Here is a 20,184-nt window from a genome sequence, read left to right on the forward strand (position 1 = left end):
TAATATTGGCCGTATTTTATGTACATAGCTGAATAAATTTGACAATTGTAGCTTTTACGTGTTTGCAAGACTTAGGTGACCTGTTTTGTTCTGGCAGTCTGGTTCACACTTTACACCCAACATGCACTTAGCCTAGTTTAATACCAACGCAAAAAAGCATTTTAAACCATCTGCCTGATCTTTATGTCACTTTAAAGGCTGGTAGAACAGTGAAACTGATGTCTTTCCACAAACGAGCACCGAACAGTAAAATTGTTTAACACCAGTGCAAAACAGGCCTACACGAACAACCGAACAACGAAACGAGCGACAAATCTCATCGTTGGCTGATTTTACAATACTTCTCAATAGCGCACACTTTAAACACCGAATTATACAAAACGCCAAAACGGTTCGCAGTCATCGTATGGTACGGTATATTCATATATTGCTTTCATAATATTTATCCTCGGCCTGGGACTGAAAAAAGTTTGCAAGATTTAAGCTTGGCGATGAATCCTTAACGCTTGAGCCATACTACACAAATAGCATTTGTGCAAATTGCGATGAACACTCACATTTTTATGTTTTTTAGATTCTTTTGTACTACCCGCCTTTGGAACCGTTCACCGGGATCAATTAACAGGAGCAAGGGTCGTTAACATCTTGCTAAAGGGACAAGGTGCTACAACATTAGCGCCACTAACATTACAGTAGTAGCCTCACTAACCCCTTCATCGCCGTACCGACCGTATTGAACCGTTTCATTTATTTTTCGCCAATGACTGCGGAGAGCAAAATGTATGGTGCTAACCTGGTTGTGGAATGGTAAAACAAGAAATACGCTCACAAACAATCAATGAAAGGGAAAAAGCAGCATGCCTACCAAAGTCAAATTTTAAGCATGGGTGCAATACGGGGTTACTTTTTCATTTACAAGTCATAAATTTTCGTAACATGCAGTTAAAAAAATTAAACCGATTTGAGTGGATGTTTTTGAGAAAACGAACCGCATAAGGACCTGATGTAATGAATTTTTCTAAACACAAACCTGAACCAGTGAACAAAGACAATTAAACTGGTAAACCACAAGGCGAACCTTTTTGGCCATAACCTCTTTAACTTCAGCCTGCCACTACTTCACCTGAAAACATTGTGCGTTCAAAGCAATTTTTCTCATTTTCTTGTTAATCTAATGTAAACGTTATTACATGGCAACCAAACCTATCCTAAATATACCTTGTAATCTAATTCTAACTTTTTTGGTATGTAACCTAAACGCGTACGCTGATCTAACATCAGGCTGCGTGGCCTACTTTCGGTTTAATGTTTCTAATTTTTATCGATAAGTTACGGCTTACTGAAAACCTATTTTGATTCCAAAGGCTAATATTAAGAGCAGGCTAGCTACAAATTTCAATTGTGTGAAGTAGGGCAGTGCAGTTGAAGAAACTAAAAAGTACTGAGCTTTCAACCCGGGGCGAAAGGTGGCCTTAAACCAGCAATTTGATGAACCTGAATTCGTAACGGTGTAAATGTTTACTTCCAATGCAAATCCGAACCGGTGGAAGGAAGGTTTTTGAAACCTAAACGAAAGTTAAACCGTTTTCAACTGCGGGTCGACAAGCTTGTTTTTTGAGGTGCTGCAAAGTAAGCAAGAGAATTTCAAAATCAGCAATTTGAGCCGATTTTGAAACCTTTTTCAATTTCGGTCGACGTGTTAGTATAGCCTTAAATGTTTAATTTAATAACTTTTACTGCTTTCAACGTTTTTACTAGAAATATCTAATAACACTGGACAACAATTTACAACTTATTTTTTATTCCTCGCTCATTTCAAGTTTACCTAGACTAATTTTGCAATGCTGAATCCAAATCTGGTCTTAGATTTTTTCTAACACGTCACGTTTTTGAGATATGATATATGCTCACGACAACCCATAACTGTGATTTTGGCTAATTTTGGCTGAGCGGAACAAAACATTACATGTAATCAACCCAGTAATTTCTATTGAAAATAACAGCATTATCATACTGCACAATTTAACACAACCCAGGATAATTAAATCAGACAAAAATAACATTATATTCCCTCAAAAGTGCTTTATACACTTGCTCTTTCGAGTATGTTCAGTGTCAGTTTCACGCTGAAGAAACCAGCAGTAGTCCCCCATCATGTTTGGGTTAAATCGACCTCTATACCGCGATTCCATCACAGAGATGTCTTGGTGAAATCTTTCCCCATGCTCGTCACTCACATCACCCAGGTTTGGCGGGAAAAATTCCAAGTGTGAATGAAGAAAATGCAGTTTAACCGACATTCTGCAGCCCATTTCGCGGTATGATTCCAGCAAATTGTCCACTAGTTCCGAGTAATTTTCTGCCCTGTACTTCCCAAGAAAATTTTGTACAATCTGTACAAATGCATTCCAGGCTTTTAATTCAATTGAATTAAGCTTGGATGGAAATACTGGGTCACGGATCAAATCACGTATTTGGGGGCCAACAAATATTCCAGCTCTCAGTTTAGCATCACTTGGTATTGCACCAAATTTTTCTTTTATATGCAGGAATCCATCTCCATTGAAATCCATTGCCTTCACAAATTGTTTGATCAGGCCCAGTTTAATGTGAAGTGGTGGCAAGTACACTTTGCTCGGATCAATTAGGGGTTGGCACTTAACATTATATCTTCCAACAATGTAGTCCGTTCTCATTGGCCATTCAGTTGTGTCATAGTGGTTTGCATCGTCTCGACTGTCCCACAAACAGAGAAAGCACATATGCTTGGTGTAACCCAACTGCAATCCGAGCAAAAGTGACACAACTTTAAGGTCTCCACATATGTCCCCCCCCTACCCCTACCCCCCCCCTCCCCTCTATAGTCATGGCCAAGAACATTCAAGAATGCATTAATTGTGAAAAGATAGAACATTGCATTTACAAAATAATGTCAATATTAATCTTACATAACATGCATTGTGACATAATATGACCAAAAATTCGCTGGGAAAGAAAATTGCACAATACCTTGTACTGTAGAACCTTATAATATAGTGCCAATCAATGCAAAATCCGAATTTCGTGAATTTTCATATCTTGAAAACCTGACGTGATAGACCAATTCTGATTTCAGATTTGGAATCAGCGTCCCAAAGTTAGTCTAGGCAGTTTATTTTCATTTGAGGAATAATTTTGCTGTTGTCCAGTGTAATTAGTCGCGTGGTGCTTTGTATTTTCGTTTAAATAGTTAAACTTTGATGACTTATTTCACCTATTTGGAAACAAATTGCAAAATAAACACTTAACTGATTTTAACATCGTTAAAAAAAGAATTCCTTTTACTGATCAAAATATAATACGTTTCAATTTAATCTTCATAGCAATAAGGTTTTATTGATGTAGACGTTATTACAATTCATCCAGCAAAACTGGAGATAACTTAAGAGTCGTTAGATATTAGCTAAAATTATTGATTTTACAATTTTCTTCCTTCAAAAAATGGTGGGGTAGGTGCGAAAGGCTTATTTCACATTTATGCCACACAAACTTACTGAAATGCAATTTAGAATTCCAGATCAACAAAACATGGCAAACTGGCGCCTGAAAGCTTGTGTTCTTTAGCAACAGAAACTACACTGTGACAAGCAAGACTCAAATAATGACAGTATGGTTGTCCATTTTCAGTGAAACAGTCGGCATTTTTTAATCTTCTTGATGTCAGCTTTATTGGCTTTAGCCATAACTTAAATCGCAGGCAATTGTTTTAAAGTTTAAACAGTAAACACATCCAACATCGCCAACAAAGTCAAGATTGTAGCTCAAATTTTAAAAATTTGTAGTGATTTTTATGACAACTGTTTATGATATGGAAGTCCATTTTCGGTTTATTTTTATGAAATTACGTTTCATATCTTGTTTGTACTGACTTTTTTAGATGCGCCTTAACCACTGACAAACAAAATAAACAGTACTTAAACTATGCTATTCTGTGTAATCCAAATCACCGCCAAAACGCAGAAAATTATTAATAACCTTTAATGGTTTAGTTGGAAAGGCGACGACGACACACCATACACCTCATGATATATAACACGATTAACATGGGAAACACCATGTGTTGAGCTAACAGCTGTTATAACGCAATGAGAAAATCGGCAAATAGATTGTAAAAATTGGAGGCAGCAAGATTTACAAAAGCAGCTAATCATGGCAATCAATAATACAAAGATTCAGAGAACTATCAAATCTAGCAAATTTTCGCTTGGTTGCGTCATATCTTCCGGAAAATACTTGACCAGCTGATCGAACAACTGCAAACATACAAACAATTACACTAAAACATGCCGAACATTATTGATATATTTAAAAAAACTTGTAAGTTACAAACATAAACATAGAAAATGCAATTTGCAAAACGTCATATGTCCACTGTCCAGAATATAGCAGTGCCAATTAATTCATACCTCGGTTCTTTCCACGTAAGCGTCATCGGCGTTGGAGTAAACTAAACGCGTAGCTTCTTGACCACCACTAGGATAATTCGACTCAAAAGCTTCCATATCGCCGAAGAGCGTGGATGCAAGAGAACGAAAGTCGGCGGCCTGCTCTTTATTGTCATGATCTACAGCAGCAGAAACGGTGGTTTGAAGGTAGTTGAGAGCAGCCACCAGATTGACAGAAACTATCTCGCGAAATTTTTGCTTTCGAATAACATACCTTGAAAATGATACTAAACATTTTTATCTGCTCTATTAAACTGAAATGTGGTGGCTTCCCACCGTACGCAAATCTGGTTGTGTTAATGCAGAACTAATGATGATACTATTTACCTGCATTTCCTCAGCAAATCGGACTTGCTTAATCTGGACAAATGAAGAGACCAAAAATCGTCTAAACGAAGCTTTGGTTGGGATGTCCTTCCGGGATTTCCCCCAAACATATAATGTACCTACAGAAATCATCAATAAATTTCAAAATCAAAATTACTCCCAAATAAGACAATGTCCACGGCCTACAAACCCTCAAAGACTTACGTTTCGTTCAAAGTCGTATACAAGCTGATGAGCATAACGTGGGCACGGTTCGGGACCTCTGATACCGCTTTCCATGTCAGATGAACTGGGTTTGTCGGCGGCAAAGTTTGGCAAACCCTCGAATGACAAATTTAGAAAATTATTTGCATGACTTGATGCCAATTGCGGTTCGTTCTTATAAACACATGTCCAACGATTGTCCCTTATTACGTACACCCAGAAGGAATTATGCATGTTTTCTTCACGTTTTTCGCGATCTTTACTGATTCCCTGTAACAACAAGAAAGTGGATCTGAGAGTATGTAGTCTAAATATTTCGTAATTTATTCCGATAACATTCGTTGCAGTTTCTCGGTGCAAACGAAAAACAGCGAAAGTTTTTCTGTATTTAAATGTCGTCAAAGACGAAGCATAACATAGTACCACAAACAGTTGAACATGGTACTATACTGAAAGCATAGAAGGCATTAATCTAGTGACAGCATAACACTATACAACAATATACTGAGCTTTGAGAATCATTGTTTCGTATTTAAATATATATACTCGTTTTGAACGCTAACAACACACCGATAAAACATAGATTTCTCCAGATTCGGAATTAATTGTGGCACGTTGGGTGAATCCAGATGGAAGTCCATTTTCTTTCTTAGTCCCGTCGCTGAGGGTTGCTACTTGATTCTGGCCAATGTCGTAGTAAAAGAAATCGTTAATGTATTCTTTAGACCTTTGTCCCCCGAATATATACAACCGCCTTTGTTTCTGACAGAAAAAAATATTACGTGTAAGCCCGTCATATCAAGTATAAAACTAATTTCACTATGCGGCAAGCGAACCTGTGTCCTTACACATCTAACTTGTGCTAAGTTCACCTTATCAAGCAACATGGAATGACCAATTCGGGACCTAATGTCTTGCGGTCCAGCGTTACCAGAGTCTTCTCTGAGAAGATGCCAAGTGTCCGTGTCAACAAGGTAAGAGTAAAGACCGCTGAATTCCGATCGCTCATCGCTGCGGTTGGACGGAGAAATGCTTCCCGATCTCGGCCCGCAGTTGGGGGTTAAGACACGTCCGCCAAATACAAAAATTGATCGCGATTCGTCGTCATAACACATCTAATACGACAAAGAAATTCTGACAATTTACAAGGTTACACACATTTCAATATAGAACATACCTGGTGGTCAAATATGAGCTGAGGGCCGCCAACCAGTGCAACGTCGGGACTAATCAGTTTCCACGTATTACTTTTGATGTCAAAAACATAAAAATCATTGACAACTCTTTCATGTGTCCTTTTAGAAGCATCAAGATACCTAAGTGACATGTCGAATAATTCATATAAGCATTATATGTTGCAATAAAGTGTTAAAATGGAGTAATATGTAGTCAGACGGTTTGGTCGGTACTACAACCATTTTTAATGTACTGGGGAACCAACAATTCGCCGAGGTTTGTGACTACTGTAGTGTGAGAGAATAAAATTAAATGTAATAACTTGCAAAAACTAGACAAGGACTGTGTATACTGACTGGATTCAAGTTTTATTTGTGCTTACACACTAAAATCATGAAAATATCAAAAGTATAAAATGACAACACGAATTATGAAAGTTGATTTTAGTGATTTTTACAATAATTGAAACAAATGATACAGAGTTGTGGATGAAGCATTTACCAAACAACTAAACAGATTGTTTTCCTAAATGCAAACAAGTCAATTTTCTTTTTATGGTTTGTTTTATATGGTCCATTACTATTCAAATAATTTCTGTTTATTGTCACCTCTTACATAATTAAGCTTAGCTCCAGAGACGCTGTGTAAAGATTATCATATGAACAAACTCCACTCACCTTCCCAATGTATATATTTTTTCATCGTTGCAGTCTATACACATTTTGTGGCAAGACCTTGCACTTGGGCCACCATCTTCTTTTGTGTTTTTTGACAAACATGTCCACTCTGAATCCTTACACGAGAATACCCAAAAGTCGGCTAAATCTTCTGAACCATTCCAACCACCAAGAAGATAGATACAATCTGTATAATCGAATGAAGTAAGTGATGTGACATTTTCATAGTGGTGATATCAGGGCTTATGCTCAATACACACTGTATTAATAGAATATCTAACATAAACCTTACTGTGAACATGATCCATGCACATTTGATGACCTCCTCTCATACCAGGTTTCTGCACAATGCTTCCAGTCTTTTTTAACGTCACTGGTTGCCAATGAGGCTTGTAATTATTTTGGTGAATGTAATGCCTAAAGATGTCATCTAAAACAGTTACATAAACAATAAGTTGTGGCCCATAATCTACTGCATGCCAAGGTAGTATAATTTCTGTTATTAACCTGCAATTAACTTTTTAATGATAACCTCGCTTTTTTCAAAATCCCCTTCATGGACCAATGCAGTGTGAAGTTCTGATAATATGGGATCTTCCAACAAGATATTTGTTTTCTTTCGCAGAGCATCAAATGCTTCCATGTAATTATGCTGGCGAAAATGTTTCAAACAAAGTCGGATTGCCTGAATTTCTCGATACTGAAAAGGCAAAATTAAGTGCTGACGAAAAACACGAGTTACAAAATTAACAGAGTTATAAAAATGCAAACACAAACAAGCACAAATCTCCTTGTCTTGTGATACATAAAATCTGTGTTGGGAATTCAAACAGCCAAACGTGGTAGGGTATTATAATGTAACCGTATACGAATAAAATCAGTAACTACACAAATTAACTATTTGTATCATGAAGAAATATAGTTCAAAGATGTATTCTAGTAAGGTATGTCTCTAGTAAGAATATTACACCACATACATTTCAGTGCCACAAATACACTTATAATCCAAAACTGACAAAGGACAAAATGAAATTAAACAGCAAGCTAAATACACTGCTCTTGCTATGCATTTTGGTAAATTAAAGATAACAAAAACAAGATATATTTATGCAGAGTTATACAACAACAACTAAATCTGCACCTTATAATACCAATGAAGGCATGGTTGTACCACTTCTGGTGCATTTACTCCATGTAGTTTGACATGCCATATACTGAAATTGTAGCTTGGTCCCCATGTCAGAAGGGGAACTACAAAAAATCAGCAACACTTACAGTATATACTGTAACAGGTTTAATGGAAACATCTACAGAGAACATATTAAGATAAATGCAGTTTTAGCAAATAGGCAAAAAACAATGGCATTCCAATAAGCGATAACAAATTAAATTAAATTAAATTATAGTTCGATGTCGTTGGCTAGTGCAAATACTAGTACTTTTTATTTAAAAAAAAAACATTGCTGAGTTATAAATAGGTCAAAAAAGTTTAAAAAAATTTCAACAGTGGAGTAATTATTGTCAAACCCATGTTGCAAAATTAACAGGAGGTTCCTGATCCTTTTTCGACTCACAAACCCATCTAAAAACGTTATAAAGTTTGTGCACACTTACATAAAAAATGCTGAATATTCTTTCAATTTATAACTTTTATGGGTTGTGTATTAGCCAGAATACTGACTATAATATAGCAGTGCTTCTACCAAATCTTACTACGATAGGCATTGTACTAAATGATGCCGTTATTCTTAGCTTTATTTAACGTAAATCATTCATCTGAAATAATAGAATAATAGTAACACAATAATAGTAGAAAAGCAACACAACCTCACGGCTCAAAAGATGTTCGTTTGTGACAATACGAACCGTGAAGTAATCTTAGTCTACGACTAAGGAATGCCCGAAGCAGAAACAAAACACAAGTAATTAAGATAAAATGAGGCGAGTTAACAAATGAATTTTCATTACATTTTCACCTGGCCTATAATAAATTTGGTCTAACGACTGTGGTTGTTATAATGGACATGGAATTATACATTGGCTTGGGCTTGCAATAAGCACGTACTCAAAATAACATATACTGAACGCGTATCGTGTACGTACTGATAGGTAACACAAGTTAGTCTACATACGAAATATTTCACTGTTCGCCATAACGAGCTGGAGGTACCCCTTTGTTGGTTCGGCTTGATCGGCGAAGATTTCTTTCTGTCGGCATGTTCTCTATTTCTGGTTCGTCCATGACAGGAGCATCGTTTTGAACTTCAATGTCTGGTGAAGGGTTGCTTATAAATTTTTCTGTGACGGGTATTTTATCTCTGTTTGGCGCTTCTTGAGGGCATGGTGAGAGATCGTTCAAAGACACTGTAGATTCCTGTCCGTCTGACCGTCGGACGCGTGCATACGTTGGATTTGTATCTATCAATTCAACTTCGTCTACCAAGGGATCGTATTTACTGTTGCGTACCAAACGTCGGAGGTACACTTTATTGGGAGCGATCAGCCACGATGGTATTGAAGGTCCCGAGGTAGAGCGTCGGTCAAAGGAGAAAAATCTTTGGTGAGGTGTCACATTTGATGCCGTGCAGAGCAGCGACCTTATGGAATGCAAGGCTTCAGGTAACACTAGTTCCCACTGGGATAATGGAAGTTTCCTTGACTTGAGTATTAGCGTAATTGTTTTCCAGATGATACCATTGTATCTCTCCACTTGGGAATTTCCAGTGGGTGATATGGGGTTGATGAACTTGTTGCAATTCCCAAGTTTCGAAGGTGAGTGCGAAGTTCGTGTGATATAAGAGAGGGTCCACGGTCAGAGTGAATATAACTGGGTAATCCAGTGAGGGTAAACAGTTGATTCAGGCCCTGAATCACTGTTGTCGAGTTCATATTCGGACACGGCACAGCGAACGGAAATCGTGAGTACTCGTCGATTATGGTTAAGATATACTTGTTCTTAGACGATGAAGGTATCGGTCCTTTGAAATCGATGCTAATTCGTTCCATTGGCTTTGTAGCTTTTATTAACGCCGTCTGGGGAGGTCTGTAAAATCGTGGTTTATTTTCAGCGCATATCTTACAGTTCGAACATACCTTCCGTATTTCGTCGGTTGAAAAAGGTAAGTTCTTCATGCGAATAGAGTGCAACATTCTGGTGACTCCAGGATGGCCCAGGTTATTATGGATGTCTTCTAGTTGACTTGGTTGATAGATAGAGGCGCTGGTTGATCTTGAGAGACAGTCTGCGACCGGGTTCATTTTGCCAGGACGGTAGCGAATTGAGTAATTAAGAGAGGCAAGTTCCAAACGCCAAGTTTGGATTTTATTGTTTTTGATTTTCGTGCGACGACGATTGTCAAGCATGTAAGCTACAGATCGCTGGTCAGTTACTAGTTCGAAGCTTTGGCGTTGTAAAAGATCTTTCCATTTCTGAGTAGCTTCGATGATTGCAGTCGCTTCTTTTTCTATAGCTGGATACTTCAATTCACTTCCGTGCAACATACGTGACATGAAAGCGACCGGTCGTCCACCTTGATTTAGAGATGCTGATATCGCAACATCTGAAGCGTCACACTCAACAACAAATGGCGTAGTCTCATCAATGGATTGTAATGAGGTGGTGGCCAGTTCCGTTATAAGCTGGTGAAACGCTTGCTCAGCTTCTTCACTGAGGGGAAAGGACTGGACTGCCGTTAGTGGTTTCACTTTGTCGGAAAACCGTGGAATCCACTTCGAATAGTAAGACAAGAAGCCAAGAAGGCGTTGTAGAGCCTTTTTGTTCTATGGGAGAGGATATTCTTGAAGTGGCTGTAGTCGGTCAGGATCTGGTTTGATTGTTCTGTATTGAACTTGGTAACCAAGAACGTTGATTTGAGAAACCGATTTGACAGTCTTGCTTTCATTGAATGTTAAGTTTCGGCGTTTGAATACGGTAAGCAGTTTTTGGACATTGTCGTCATGTTCTTGTTGTGTCCTGCCACAGACCGTGACGTCATCTTGGTATGCGAAAACGTCGTTCAGATTTTCTTCATCAATGATGCGGTCAATTGCTCTCTGAATGGCAATCTTTCATGATCGTGCTGCTTCGGAAACAGAAAACCACCTTCACACCATATATGTAATACTAGAGGGCATACCATCCTCTGGACGGTAAATCTTCTCTGATAAAAAGTTCTTTCTTGGCCTTAATAATTGTATATAATGTATTTCACGGCTGCTACAAACCCGAGATAATTTTAAGTACACTTTTTGCACACTTGAGTTTGTAACTTACATAGTCCCCTAGTGGTTTAAATTTACCTTCAAACAGAAGTTTGTTCGAAAGGTGTATAACCTTAAGTGGCCATTGATAAATCAATTCATAATTTATAGTTGCAAAGTGTTAGCCTAAAAATTCACTGGAGAAAGATTGAATAGGTACACTCTTGCACATCTGATTTAGCGCGTCTGTACACTCAAGATCTAGGCAAATCCTGCCATGAAATAGAGATTGGATTAAGTACAAAATAATGCACCTTAAGTGTGGCACCAAAGCTCATGAAAAGCAGTATTGAGTGTGCCTTTGCGAAACTCTAAAGTCTGGCCCCATGCAGAGTAGAAATGATACAGACTAGCACTAGCTTGAAACAGAAAGAACGACATAAACTGGAAGATATGATAAGACCCGTGACATGCCAAAGAAGTCATAGTTGAAATAACAGTAAGGAAAACGATGAGAGTTCATGAGAAAATTTCATGGTCCCAGGGTGAGAAAATAAAAAATCGAAGGGCGTTCATAATCTTTCCAGTTATCAGTTGCACGTTAGGTGAAAATTTGACATCTCTAGACCTCGCCATTAAACAATCTTTCCGGTTTGTGACATACAGACTGAGTAAATCTCACATATATCTCCGTAGCGAAGTAGCTACAAGAGAAAGGGACACGAAATTTAGAGTTTCAAGACAAAACAATACAATCACATCCTATATTACCTAAATTCACCATGAAAAATGCAACCACTAGACTAGCGTTCCTGGACACGGAAATATGCCTCAAGAACTCCTCATTCGAATCTTGGGTTTTTCGTAAAAATCGCACACCGATTTAAGGAGGCGTCAAACACTTAAAACTAAGACCTCTATGATTTTGTTTGACTCTTACGTAGGGCTTTAGAAAAGCTGTTTAGACCAATCAGAAGGCAGCATGGTTGGTGTTGTATTCTAGCCTGGGAGTTACCATAGCAGCTGGCATGCTTCAATGTTCCAAGTCGCGTGCAGAATTAGGCTAAAAATCAGCATGAAAGTAGCTAAAATTGTTTTTTAAGTCAAAAAGTGTAGTTTTTATTTTGCGTCTCTGTTAAAAAAGTTTGAATCATGGTTTTTTTGATGGCATTTTATGGAATGGTAGCCCAAAGAATACTAAATTGACATGCAAAATTTCAGAGACCCCCATGGAAGAATTTTTCGAGTAATCAGTCGTTTAGTAAACTCACTGTATAATAAAACAAACAAAGATTTTATGGCATTTTTTGGTGTTTCAAAGAACATACTGAAAAGAACGAGGACACAAATGAAACAGGAAGACCTATTATCAAAATACCTTACATATAGGCAAATCTTCCACGATTTTAAAACACAAATTATACACACTTATAAAGCGCAAATTCAATATTGAAATACTTGGTGTATACTCCTTGTTTAAAGTTGGAAATTACTTCAATAATAAAGCCCGCGTGCCCCGTGACCTTCTGTGGAACGTGGTGTACCAATATACATACCTGTATGACGTGAGCTGTAATTACATTGGTAAGACTGCATGCCACTTCCACACAAGGATCATAGAGCATACGCGATTAGATCGGGCAAGCAAATCAGCTGTCAAAAATCATATTTAGGATAGCTCAACATGCATTGGCTAAAATCATAAGGAAAACTTAAAAATTTTACGCAAATGCAAAACAGATTACGAATGTAAGATTCACGAAGCACTTTTTATTAAAAGTTTGTAATTAATATGCCTATCCCACGGCTGTGATTACTTGTGTTACACTATTTCCACCATTATCCGACCAGTGAATGCTATTTGCACCTTGTCTTTTGCAACGTCTGTCACCACCACAGCCTGTTCTTTTAAACAATGCCTTTGCACCTATTATATAGTTTACTGTATCATCTTGTGTCGAAACTCTAAATTTCGTGTCCTTTTTTCTTGCCGTTACTTCTGTACGGAGTCGTTATAAATATTTACGCAACTTTGATTTTAATATTTATATTTGATTCTTACTTTGATAAAGGACATACGCTCATGTCTCAAACATGTTAGTTCTTGTACATTGTTAATAAATTATGTTTCTTGTGCTAGTTGCTTCGTTTGCAACATTATGGTAATAAAAGTTGACGTCTACTTTTCCTACATCAGATATACATATATACGAGCAATACTTTTGGCACTGACACAATATATACTGTACTCACTGTTGATATGTACAGTACTACAATGTCATAATAACCGGTAAATCAACTATTCATTTAGTAAACAATTTAAAATCATCACTGGACTGAACAGACTACTCAAAGCACAACTGAAAGAATTTTCAAATTCTTTGACCAGCTTATTAAAGCAACATTATTTCACATGACACAAACTTGTGCTTGCATTTGTTAAATTTATGGTACCCAACTTTTTTTGATTCTCAGCAATCTTTTTCAGTAGGAAAAATTCTGCACCACTCTAAATAGCTTACCAATTTTTCTTTATTCAAATTTTAGATTTTGTTTATTCCAAAATGACTAACCCGACAGGCTACAGCAAGTGGACGCCAATGACTTAGTTAGAGCAGGAGTTGTGACCCAAATTCAGGTGGCAAACCCATTTACTTTGGGTTAGCAGAATCTTTTTCAACTTGTGCAGTGAGATTGTTGGCCAAAACATATACAGTATGATCTCTGGATTTATTGAAATGGATGAAAAAGGAAAATTTATTTTGGGGGCTTGTTCAAAAAAAATGACCATTCCTTTGGACCCTTGCCATATGGATTAAGTTTTCATTCGCATTTTAATTACCACATTTCTTTCCAATAATGAGTTGTGGTTAATATGTACTGTATTTATTTTTCAATATTTGTTTAGGCAGCTTGTATTCAAGGAGGGCTAGTAAACAATGGCAACTTGTAATAATTTTAACACCTTACAATATAACTTAAGTCTAACAAAATAACCTTATACGCTTATACAAACATATGTTGTATATTAGTCTAATCTAAATTTACCAGCGATTTGATCTATGCTAGCTTTTCCATGTGTTTTTGTAACAATACGCTTTGCCCAATTGCACTAAAATGCCAATTTTGTTATTTAAGCTTTTTCTTCAGTAATACTTCTTGAGGGGGGCCTACAGACAAGGGCATGTATCAAAATATATGGGAAATATTTGGGAAACAAAACAAATTGTTGAGATAGTGTGTCATTTCATAAACCAAACTGGCCAATATATCGATGAAATCTTTTCATATGGTGCTGATACGAATAGATTCTTGCATGAGGTGCATCTACCTATACATGATATTCCTGTCTGCAGTAACCAATTGAAATAACTTTCCTCAAGGTGCATCCCTACAGTGCATATCGATTTCCATTTTTCTTTAGTTAGCTATGCTAAATGCTAATCATGCTTACAAAACGTTTTGGTTGTGAGACTGTAAGACTGTTTTTATGGGTTGCACCAAAAAGTATTTGCTGACCCTTGAGTTAATGTACCAAGCAGGTGAAATTTGATTTATAATCTTCCACAACACACCTGATGAGCTCTCACAGCACACAAGTGTGCTGCGGAACAGCAGTTGGAAACCACTGTATTAAACAACATGAAACCTTTTTAAGCAATGCATAGTGTTAAGTGAATTATAGTTTAATATACTGTATGTATAAATCATTTGCAACAATATAAGATCATACCTATTTTAATAAACCTGCAAGGAAATGGTTGCCCATGAATTGTGTGCTTAAGAGTAAATGTTTCTGGATTGCTGTCATTTTTCAAACCACCTTGTAAAATCTCTACAAAGTTTTGTTCTTCTAAACTTGCAAAAACCTGAATAAAATGCATCCTCATTTTAATCTCAACAACAGAATAATTCAAACTCCATAACAGAAATCCTAACTAAAAGTTTTAGCCATTTATGTAATCTTATTTAGAGCTAATTGCCAAAACTCTCAAAATCATCCAAAACAACCAGAATTATTGATAAATTTTAATTTTGATGGTTCATATCTCTTACATAGTGGGATTATCCTGATGTGGGTAGAATTGCGCATTTCCATTAAAATTAAAATTACTAAGTAAGCATAATGGAATATTTTTCTTTATTTAAGAGTTAAATTCGACTATTAAAACTACATGAAAGCAAAACAACAAGTAACAAAGTCTTAGAAAGAAAAATTAATTTAAATAGACGCACACTGCATACAAAAAACAATTAATGCTAGTTCAGTAAAAAATAAAAGTACATCTCACTTTGAATTTCCTTAAGTTACAAACATGTGTTTTCTCATATTTTCCAAATGTAATTGAACAAGCAATAGCAGGTTCAGCTAATTTCAATATTAAAAACTGAGGTGGATTGTTAGTTTCAGATGACCAACGGGAAGACTGTCGATCAGGTTGATTTGCCAAGATGTTTCTGCAAGATTGAAGAAGAACTTTATGCCATTCTTCCCACAAGAAATGTAAAAACAAATAATATAAACTTACTCAGGGACATAGTTGTGGGAATAACTTGACCATTTGTGAATTGTGTAATCCAGTACTTTATCCTTGTTAAGGGTATCAAAATTCATGTGGGAGTATATATGCACAAAGTATACTTCTAAACTTCATGTATAAGCTAATGCTTGAAGTGACATAAAAATAATAAAATTAATCATATGAAACATGTCTCACTCCAGGGCGTGTCAAATAAAAAAAATGTTTGATTTGTAAGAATACGAATTACAGACAGCCTAATGCAAACATGGGGTGAACCTGAATCCACTAACTTAACTCATTGTATTGAATCCAAAAAGATACCAAACAAGCAAAAAATTTTAAGTCTAAACTTTTTTCACCTTTTTGACATGTGATAGAAATCAACCTATGTTTTGCATTGATGACAGTACAATATAAAACTTCAATGTTTTGAACCATTTTTCAATACAAAAGATTCAATAATAATTAAATCTGCAAGACTGGCATTTGTGATTATGAGAACAACAAAAATTTATAATAGCAAATATATAAAAACATAATCACTTTAAAAAAATGTAAATTCAAAAATTGAAGTCATGATGGATAATTATCGAAATAGCGATGCTAGCTCAAATTTTGAACCATGAACTTATTTTAAAATTCTTCCTCTTCAAATGTGGAAACATCCAGTATTACATATTTTGCATAAGAATTGTTAAAAGTTTCTTACACCCATAGCTGGCAGTTTACATTGAAACTGATACGCTTGCAGTAACTGCCCACAACAACCAACAAGGTTGCCAGTCAGGTCATACATTGGTCTCTTTATAACCTTTACCTGTAGTCAAAGCTTAATGATGTAACAAATGGTTTTGATAGGGTGTAGGTTTATAGGATTGAATGCAAAAGCGTATGACCATGTGATGTATTTGTATAACCCTGTAACCAAATTGTAATGTCAGTGGTTACAGTGCTGGGCTCGCGATAATACGACCCAAGTTCTATGTTCGATAAACAATGGCATTACAATTGTAATACTGTAGGTGTAGTAACGGTTTTTAACCTTTTTCATCTGTTTTCCAATTTACGCTAACTACCAAACTAAAATTTGCCACTTCGGTTTTTAACAGTTTTTTGGTTAAAGTGCAAACCTGACTTCTAATCATAATTGAATGTAACTAACCAATCAATTTAATTTAACAAAATTGTCGTAATCAAATCATTACATTTCTGATACCACAAATGCAAAGTCAGAGTTTAGTAATACACAATACTCATATTTTCTTCACATCAAATACAATATAAGTTGTATTTATATTGACACGGCTTCCACCAGGAAGGAAGTCTGTCAACATCATTTCATTGGAAATGTTCAGATTCAGATTCATGTTCATTTTCATTTGAAAGGTTTCTTTTAATATCGCTTCAGCAGTTCGAAATATTCTTTGAGGAATTTTGTATTGGGTGAGCAGATGAGTAACATCATCCGGCGCCGATCTGCACAACTTGCACTTGAAAAGCCTTTATTGGCTGTTGGGCATTTTCAAAATTGTTCTTTATTCTAAAGTTCTGCCCCACACGAAAACATTGTGTATTGTCCTGAAAGTGGTTTTAATCTATCAGTTTGTAAAGAATTTTTTGTTGCTTTCTTTACATATAAAAGATCCTTCCATTCTGAGTACAGGATTCCATGGTGTTTAATGATAGGGGCTTGGAGTTTGTTTTTATTATTATTTATTTATTTCTAATTATTTTTTATTCTCCAGCAGGTTTCTGTAGATGTTAGTATTCGTCCAGTTAAAATCAAGGTTAAAGCGCAGGATGGTAAGGTGGGTGTTCAATTGGTATTTGTCCAATTTCTATTTGGAGATATGGCATCTGGCATAGTATCAGTAAGTAAATACATGTTCATTTCAGTAATTTTGTTGAATGATTTGTAACAGACCCAAAAGTGCCAGAATTGTGTGGTATAACCAACTTTTGTTTGGTGGCGCAATAGTTCAGCTTTGGTAGCAATTACTTTTTAGTTTGCTGAGAGGAATACCCTGACGGGTTCCACTCGTAATTTCTATTTCTTCTGTTCGGGTACCATTGACAAGATGGTTGGTTTAATGTCATTGTATAACGTTTTATTTTTAACAGATTATATCAAGGATCTGTAACGCTTCAAGTCACTTCAAGGTAAAGAGGTGGGAAATTATATCAAAAGCTTTCTGGAAATGTAAGGTGGTAAGAATTAATGGTATCTTCTTTTCTTCACTATATTTCATGACAGCAAGGATTTTGTTATGAATGGTGTCGACCCGTCTCTGGGGGAGTCCACAATTTTGTGTGGAGGAAATTTTCCTTTGAAGGTAGGATATTAAACCATTGCAGATGACTTTAGCAAAGATTTGTAATCATAATCGAGCAGTGAGATTGGGTGCCAGTTTTCTAATTTGTCTGTTTGGGTGTTTTTAGGTATAAGTTTAACTAAAACTTTCTTCATCGATGGTGTCAAATTTCCTTGAACAATGTTATTAACTTATTATATATCTCAAAATTTCAAACTTGTAAATCTTAAATTTGAGAACGCCACAAAAGGATTTATAACTAACTAACTCTAACTAACCGCTCCGTCACTGAAATGAGTGTGAGCAAATTTTTGTTTTAATGTGATGGAAATATCAGCACCATTCTTTCTGCTCTCAACGGTCAATGACAAAAAATACTAATTAGCTAAAAATAAACGATACAGTAGGCTACCTCATAACTTTTTATGTTTTTCTTAACCACCTTATTACGTAGAACCCTGATAGTAGGCAAGTACAGGTGCACACTAATCTCAAATAAACTGAGATATGACGCTTTCGACTTCAGGTATGGACGTCAAAAAAATATCATCAAACGGCATCAATTTCTAGAGAAAATCCCCATCAAAGGTCCAGATATCATGTTTTTTAAGCCTGATGAACTTGATGGAAAACAACATCAAAAAAGTCAAACATCAAAAAGAACATCAAACTGTTTTCCCAGATCCCAAAAATTATTGGGGATGAGTTGAAGGATATTATGAACAATCCACTGGAATCTTATGAAACAAAACTGCTTACTGAAGTCCAAGAAGTCTCCCAAAGCCAAACTTCCCTTAACGAAAAATTTGATGACTTCAACAAGCTGCTCATCTCACTGGTTGAAGATGTCAATGCTAATAAGAAGAAAAGCTAAACTACAGAAAGCAAGCAGTGAAGTTCAAGAAGTTCAACAGTACATAAGACACGACTGTCTGGAACTTCTTGGATTTCCCTACACTGAATCTGAGAGTACCAACTCACTCATAGTAAGTGTATTAAAGAAAGTAAACATCACTATAAAAGAAAACAACATATAACAAAATCTCATCGTTTGGAAAAATATGAAGCTAGAAGACCACCACCATCTATCATTGTAAAGTTCATGTCAAGAGATGTAAGGAACCAAGTTAAGAAAAAAGAACCCATTTTTAGAGGTATTCAAAACTTTGGAGTACAAGGTATGACTTCGCTTTTTATAAATGAAAGCCTGACAAAAAAGAGAAAAAGTTTGTTTATAAAATCAAACAAAATGGATACAAATACATATGGACATACAACAGTAAAATATATGTTAGGCATAATACTACATGAACAATTTTAATGGAATTATCATGATGAAGAGCTCTGCAAAAAATTGTCAAAAATCTGTGGTGTCTTATACTAGATTCAACAATTTATCAATGTAAAGGTTTTAATGATGTTATACTATAGTCTAGTTTACAATGCTTCACGATATGTTATATTGGCTTGGGGATCTGCATCAGATAGTGTTTTAAAAACCATTAAATATAATTCACAATAAAATAGTAAGATTAATTACCAATAGTAATAAATATACCAAACTAACTACACTTTATAGCGCAAACGATATTTTAAATATATCTCAAATCTATCAATTACAAACAGGCAAATTCAAGCTTAAATATTACACAAATCTTTTTTCCCAAAAATTTAATGACTGTTTTTCTTTTTTGCAATAGAATCTGGGGTAGCTGACTTAGATAACCGTAAGGTCTTTTCGCTGCCCCACAACAGTTAATTGTGTTATGATACTTTTTGGTTTGTTTTTGTATGGTGAAATTAACTGTCTCTCTCTCTCCAAAGTTTTCTGGGCTCCCTGAAGCAAAAAATTTCTAAATGTTTTAGTTAAGCGTGCAACTTTTTATCATTAATTTCAAGAAATATAAGGAAATCCAAAAAATCTCATGAAACCTAAAAAAAAAACAGATCAAACCATGTGAACCCAGGGTAAATCCAAGGAATCCACTAAACCTGGGAATATCATGGGGACTCAGGGATACCAGAGGTTTTAGACTTAAAGACACCTTGTCACAAGGTGAAACCGACAAATCGTGTTTCAGGTTATCCAAATTGTGAAAAGGTTTCATCAAGCTTGCCTACCTACAGCTTCAAAATCATTCCAGCTTAAACAGTTTCCCTTTCACCTTCTAAAGAGTGATAAAAAGGTCCTACCCAAATAAACACTTTACCAGAAATAAAGCCAACTATTTGTGACGTAGGAATGAGGTCACAACTCTAAACTTTAACAGAAGAAATGGGG

The 20,184-nt window shown here is 36.0% G+C and overlaps 1 protein-coding gene across 3 annotated transcripts; it reads right to left on the reverse strand.

Moving 5' to 3' along the window:
* Positions 1-4,001: 4,001 nt before the first annotated feature.
* On the reverse strand, positions 4,002-15,758 carry LOC143448469 (muskelin-like). 3 transcript variants are annotated; one of them, XM_076948231.1, is made up of 14 exons: positions 15,598-15,757; positions 15,361-15,526; positions 14,802-14,937; positions 8,010-8,119; positions 7,376-7,568; positions 7,161-7,298; positions 6,869-7,055; positions 6,193-6,331; positions 5,888-6,130; positions 5,586-5,777; positions 5,016-5,285; positions 4,812-4,930; positions 4,446-4,698; positions 4,002-4,292 (listed from the first exon to the last, which is right to left on the reverse strand). In XM_076948231.1, exons 1-14 carry the CDS (start codon positions 15,681-15,683, stop codon positions 4,212-4,214), a joined length of 2,313 nt encoding a protein of 770 aa, XP_076804346.1. In that variant the 5' UTR covers positions 15,684-15,757; the 3' UTR covers positions 4,002-4,211. The 3 variants fall into 3 exon arrangements, with proteins under 3 accessions (XP_076804346.1, XP_076804348.1, XP_076804347.1); XM_076948232.1 differs by lacking the exon at positions 4,002-4,292 and having other exon boundaries at positions 4,465-4,603; positions 15,598-15,758; XM_076948233.1 differs by lacking the exons at positions 15,361-15,526; positions 15,598-15,757 and having other exon boundaries at positions 8,010-8,175.
* Between the last annotated feature and the right edge of the window lie 4,426 nt (positions 15,759-20,184).

The sequence above is a fragment of the Clavelina lepadiformis genome, chromosome 3, assembly GCF_947623445.1.
Source record: "Clavelina lepadiformis chromosome 3, kaClaLepa1.1, whole genome shotgun sequence".
Lineage (NCBI taxonomy): Eukaryota > Metazoa > Chordata > Ascidiacea > Aplousobranchia > Clavelinidae > Clavelina > Clavelina lepadiformis.